Source organism: Limulus polyphemus, unplaced genomic scaffold (assembly GCF_000517525.1).
Source record: "Limulus polyphemus unplaced genomic scaffold, Limulus_polyphemus-2.1.2 Scaffold4328, whole genome shotgun sequence".
In the NCBI taxonomy this organism is placed as follows: Eukaryota; Metazoa; Arthropoda; class Merostomata; order Xiphosura; family Limulidae; genus Limulus; species Limulus polyphemus.
In genome coordinates, this window is record NW_013669938.1 from 80,823 (window position 1) to 87,290 (window position 6,468).

The 6,468-nt window shown below is 38.2% G+C and overlaps 1 protein-coding gene across 3 annotated transcripts in view; it reads left to right on the plus strand.

Moving 5' to 3' along the window:
• Window positions 1-3,925, plus strand: part of LOC111088741 — a 6,050-nt gene extending 2,125 nt beyond the window's left edge. The window contains exons 2-3 of one of the 3 annotated variants that reach the window (XM_022399619.1): window positions 1-1,294; window positions 3,738-3,925. In XM_022399619.1, coding sequence (XP_022255327.1) covers window positions 1-1,294; window positions 3,738-3,746 — 1,303 coding nt within the window. In that variant the 3' untranslated portion in view covers window positions 3,747-3,925. Of the gene's footprint in view, window positions 1,645-3,737 lie in introns of those variants that run through there. The other 2 variants (XM_022399617.1, XM_022399618.1) reach the window with 2 other exon arrangements.
• Window positions 3,926-6,468: the final 2,543 nt, after the last annotated feature.

The window sequence follows — 6,468 nt, forward strand, 5'->3', positions numbered from 1 at the left end:
AATGGAAAAGGATGTCGTCCAGTTGTATCACATGTTCCAGGAGATGGTAGAAAAGTGGAAAGACATTAATGTCCCCGATTATGGCCCTAAAAAAAGAGAGAATGGGGACAATACAAGTTTTCTCGTTGCTGAAGGATTAAGCTTTAAAAAGTCTGTGGACCAGCCCAAGACAGTAAGACCCGCAGGATGTCCACATATCAAAATAACGCTTATTTCACAGACGGAAGAGGACGAAAAATTAATTGCTGTTAACGATCCGGATTCTACAATCCCTGGAAAACATCGAGAGTCTCACCAAAATTCCAATGTTCCAACAACAGAAGAAAAGCCCAAAGTGCCACCTCGAACCAGGAAGAAAACACCGCCGCCACGACCTCCAAGAGGGGTCACGAAACAAGGAATATCTAAATCTAGTCAGACAGCAGAAAAACTTAAAACATCTAACCCGCCAACTTGGGTTCAAGAGCAAACCTTCAATGACGTTAGAGAAAACAAAGGTTTGATAGAGGTCCCCGCTGAGGTAGAAGACTCGACGAAAAACGTAAACCGGGAAGTTCTGGTAGCTGTAACGCGTTCAAGTCGTGACCGCAAGCCTATATCGACACGACAACGCGAGCCTGCCAAACTTTTGGTCTCACGTCCCGACGAAAAACAACGGGAGTCCTCCAGGGTCAGTCGTGGCTTGTCTCCTCATCGATCTGCCGGTGAAGTTTCTTTGGGAAGACTAGTAAGAAATCTTCTAGGAGCCGATACTTCGAATCACTCCAATCCAGAGGCAGTAAAATCTATTGAATGTCATCTCAACAGACAGAGGAATAGAAGCAGTTTGGCAATTCGTGATGGTTACTTGTGGCATCAGGAGTCGTGGAGGGATGGCAACAGCAACAACCGGATTGCTGTGCCATATACAAGGTGGATGAATAAAGCAGGAAGTGGTGATCCACAGATCCATTGTGGCGTGCTAAAAAAAGTGTTTGGGAACAAATCCCCAAATGGCGTAACAGACAGCAAGATGTACGTGTCAAGTGAGTACCCCAGCTCTGGCTCTCGTCTGGAGCTTTTGGAAGGTTCTCCAATTTTGTTGGATCAGTTAAAATCGAAGAAATTCAAAAATGTGGGTTTTCAGTCTCGTGCTTCTCACTTAATCAGATGTGGGTCCCTGACAAGCGACGAGTCCGATAACGGGCTAGAAACCAAGCCAAAGTCAGTGTTAAAGAAGCCGAAATCTTTCAGCGGTGATGGTTCTCACGAATCCAAAAAGAATGTGACTTTTAACACTATGACTACAGTCCAAGTTATGGAAGAGTGAAACGATATTATTTAAGTGGGTGTGAAACTAGTGTGAAAAACTAATATCCTCTCATCGAATCTAGTCGGATTTTTGTGCAAACGGATAGAATTGTCAGTCTAAAGTACGGATCAAGTGAAGTGAATTAAAAAAAAAAAACTAATGTAAGGATGAAAGTGTTTCCTCTTCGGTAGTTTGTAAGTGTGAACAATGTTATATTATATTCCACGTGCAGAGCGAGCGGTGCTTTTCCAGTAAATATTTCATACTTCTATATAATGCCAGTTAATTCGTTCGATTGATATGAATGGTATGTTTAAGCAACACATGTTTTTCGTTTAAGCAACACGTGTTTTTCGTTTAAGCAACACGTGTTTTTCGTTTAAGCAACACATGTTTTTCGTTTTTAGTGTCAGCTAGGACTATTACAAACAATTTTAAAAAAACGTTGTTTGATAAAATATCCCGATTTAAAGATATATATATATATATATTGCACTGGATTTATAACAACAGTATATAAAATAAAAAAACAACAAATACTTTCTGTCAAAAATACATGCGGTTTAAACGCTAGATATTAATATTGTTATATATCAGATCATTTATCAAAAGGAATGTTTCATACTTTAGTGTTGTTTTGTTTGTTTAAGCAAGAGCCTGGATTCCTCAAAGAAAGGTTTTCAGTGCAGTTATTAAGAGCTAAAAGTCGTTGTCCGTTATTAATGTTCTTACGAGATATCTTGTTTTTGTTTACGAATAAAAACACTAGTTTCATGACTGTTTCCGATCGATACAAGAACGAGTTTTGAGACAATGTGATCACCAAGTGACTGTTCATCCAAGTTGTTTAAGGCATATACCATGATAATTTTCTGTGAACTACCTGAAATATCAAGCTTTATAAAATAAGGTTTACACACGATATTTTCTTAACGATTAGGTGGACACAAAGTCAGTTAGGTATTCGAGTCTAATTGTACTGTTCTTTCCCACGAGACGAGCTAGAACCAAAAACAGAATTTAGATTTTTAATACTGTTTCGCAAGAAACTTGGTTCACTCACTCCGCACTGGAGGTCCACGATGTGAAAACATTACAAAAGTACTACAGAGCTAAGAATATCGATTGGCACTTTTTTATTGTATAAAATATGGGGAAAAAACGCATTTAATTCCGGGTTTTTGTTAGTTTGTAGCCAAGCACAAAGCTACGCAATGAGCTATTTGTGCTTTGTTCGCTGTAAGAATCGCTGTAAAAATGATGGAATGATTACTAGAAAAGCTTGTCCTTTCAGTTTTTCTTGTAAAGAAAGAAAACATCACACGTCTTCAAGATAATATCATACCAACGAATACCTCCACCTCACCCCTCCGAATGGCTCAGCAGTAAGTTTGAAGGCTTATATCGCTAAAAACCAGGTTTCGATATATGCGGAATATGCGAAGTGTTTGATATTTGTTTGTAATTAAGGACAAAGCTACACAATGGGCTATCTGTGCTCTGCCCACCACGGGTATCGAAACCCGATTTCCAGAGTTGTATGTCCGAAGACATACCGCTGTATCATTGGGGGGGGGGGAGCATATGCGAAGTGAAATGGCGTTTCATCAAACTTTTAGTGATAATAATGAATTACAAAAAAGTGGTTCAAATTTACTGTAAATATTTTTACATTTTGATAATATACCAAAGTAAAATTAAGAAGTAACACAAAAAAGTAAACTGCGTAAAAATTATATGTTGACTGAAAATGTTAATCACTGTGACCCGTTAAAAAAATGGTTAATAATATAAAACCGAAGCGTATAATTGTAAATGCGATTAACTTGGATTAAACACATTCAGTCGTTTTAATTTGCATTTTAATTGTATTGTTTGTTTGTTTTAGAGCAAAGCTACACACTACGCTATCTGCGCGCTCTCCATCACGAGGAGTCGAACCCTGAATTTTAGCAGTCAACCTACCGCTAACCCACTGGAAGGACTTATAACTGTAGGGGGCCCTGCATGGCCAGGTGGTTAGGGCGCTCGACTCGCAATCTGAGGGTCGCGGGTTCGAATCCCCGTCCCACCAAACATGCTCGCCCTTTCACCCGTGGGAGCGTTATAATGTGACGGTCAATCCCACTATTCGTTGGTAAAAGAGTAGCCCAAGAGTTGGCGGTGATGACTAGCTGCCTTCCCTCTAGTCTTACACTGCTAAATTAGGGACGGCTAGCGCAGATAGCCCTCGTGTAGCTTTGCGCGAAATTCAAAACAAACAAACAAACATATAACTGTAGGAACTGATCAAACTGGGATATCTTCAGAAACTGAATATTATCTTTAGTCTAAGTTTTCTATACAGTTCCTGTGCTTTTTTTGTTTTGTTTTGCTAGGGTGTGGTTTAGCTGTTGTTAAACGCAAAATTACACAATGGGCTATCTGTGTTGTGCTCGGTTTTTAGCATTATTAGTGTTCAGACTTACCACTGAGCTTTTGAGGGGTGGGGGAGGACTTTAATGCTAGGGTTTGGTTTCGTTTGAATTTCGCGCAAAGCTACACGAGGGGTGTCTGCGTTAGGTGTCCCTAATTTAGCAATGATAGACTAGAGGGAAAGCAGATAGTCAACATTCCCCGCCAACTCCTGGGCTACTATTTTACCAACAAATAATGGGATTTACCGTAACGTTATAACGCCCCCCACGGCTGAAAGGACGAGCATGTTCGGTGTGACGGGGTTTCGAACCCGCAACCAGCAGATTGTGAGTTGAGCGCCTTAACTACCAGTCCATGAAATTTTATTTTAACCATATTAATTGCCCCCCAGTGGCACAGCGGTATGTCTGCGGACTTACAACGCTAGAAACCGGGTTTCGATACCCGTGGTGGGCAGAGCACAGATAGCCCTTTTGTAGCTTTGTGCATAATTAAAAACAAACCATATTAATTTTCTATATTTTGGAAATTAACCTCTTTCTTTGTATAAAAGTTATATTGGTTAGCTTGAAGTGGTGCCTTGGTAAATTGGCAAGTAATCTTTTACACGCAGTTCAAGCTTATCGTGTTGGATTCAGTAAACCGGAGAAACGTGTCAAATAGAAACAAATGTATTACTCGTGTAGTACCCGGATGTATCTTACCAAGCGGTTTGAATGAGAAGCGGAAGACTTCACGTATCCATGCTGAAACTTATGGCCAAGAAAATAGTTCTTTAATTATTATTATTTGTAAAAGGTTTGGTAATTCTTTGTTGGAATCTCGGGCTGAAAAGTGGGATGGATGTGAGCTTGAATAATTATATTTTAAAGTAAACATTTTGAGTCTGTTTGTCGTAGGTGCAAAAGTTAATAAATAAATAAAATGAAAAACCTGTGAAAATTGTAAATTTTTGAATCTCAATAAATACTTATACCAAAAAAGGATTCAGCGTGCGACTTAAAGGAATGAAATCAAAACTGTCAGCCAAACTGGTAATTACAATTATAGCACTGATACAAATTTTACAGCAAATATTCATTCATTAGTTAGCTAGGCAGCATATTTTGTTTTACTCACCATCATGCTCAAAATTGTTATTATTCCTAGGGATATATACATAGACACACGTTATTTAAGAAGCCAAGAAACATAGTTTTACAACTACTATTTATAGTTAGAACTACAGTTATTGTGATATGTTTAAGTCTAGTTTTTGTACAGTAGGAGTAATATGTCAACTTTGTAATTTTTCCGAAGGGGGGGGGCGAAGGCCGCCTGGAGGAGGTCACCTGTTTTAACAATTCGCACAATTATACGTATGTTTTTCTTAAAGCAAAGCCACATCGGGCTATCTGCTATGTCCACCGAGGAGAATCGAACTTCTAATTCTAGCATTGTAAATCTGAAGACTTACCGCTGTCCCACTGGGGGGACCACAACTGTACATTATTGTGTTGTCTGTCAGTCAGTCAGTACACACTAAAATGACGTTTGTTTGTAATTAAGCACAAAGCTACACAATAGGCTATCTGTACTCCTACCACCACGGGTATCGAGACTCGGATTCTAGCGTTGTAAGTCCGCAGGCATACCGCTGTGCCACTGGGGGGGGGGCGTAAAACTCTACTAGACGGTTGCGTAATTCATTTAGAAGAAACATTCAAATAATTATGCTTTTAGCCAAAAAAAAAAAAAAAACAACAAAGGGAAAATATCTGGCTCTTTAACAGTTGTTGCTCTAATATATCTGGTTTAATCCCTCGACCTCTACTCTCTCAAGTCATGTCCACTCCTTAGAAATCAGGTAAATATTTTATAACTCGTATCTGTTGTTCAACAACCTTGTGGTCCATTTGCATTCCAAGAAGCCCACTTCTTTGATGGTGGGAGAAGGAGATAGCTCCAAGGTTTCTTTAACAAAAACAAAACAACGGACGTCCTTGAAGCCAATACGACGACTTGAAGCCAAACTAGGGTATTTAGCGTAGAGAAAAGAACAAGTATTATTTCTCCAAAATTCGGAACTGAATTCCTGTACTATTTTAATTATACTGAAGCAACGGAGATTTTAGAGTAATTAGGCCATCATTCTATTACACTTTATAAGCAACCATAAGAGAAAAAAAAATGAATAAATTGGGAATTTAGACAGGGATTCAGTTTAAAGTAATTAACTAAATTAACGTTAAACTTAATTAATGATTTGTGATCAGTTGTACAGTGTAATTATTTAAGCTATTAAAACTGCGAAATTTCAGCCCACGGGAGCAATCCATTTTCAGTCAATGTACGAATGAAAAATAAAATAAAATACAAACAGCATAACTGTAAAAAAAGATCCGGCCCAAAAAAAAACAACAGCAAAAAACAAAACCAAAAAAAAAAGAATTGCAACAGAAAAATATAAAATCAAAGTTTGCGGCAAAAATAAGAAAACGCTGATGATTAAAATATTAAAATTTTTAGAGTAAACATATCTAGTATACACGAAATCACATGACCGCTGTTTTTTGTCGCTGCGTAGCTAGACATATAACAGCTGTTCAATAACTTTGATTCCATATTCTGCAGTTGTTTTCAGTAGATATCATGTTCCTTGTATAGTTTTATATAGTAGATAAAATGATCTTATAAAACATGCTAGCTATATGCCAGAAACGAAGGCAATCGCGTAACGGGAAGCGTTATTATTTGTTTGAAGTTTGATAAAAAGTAGT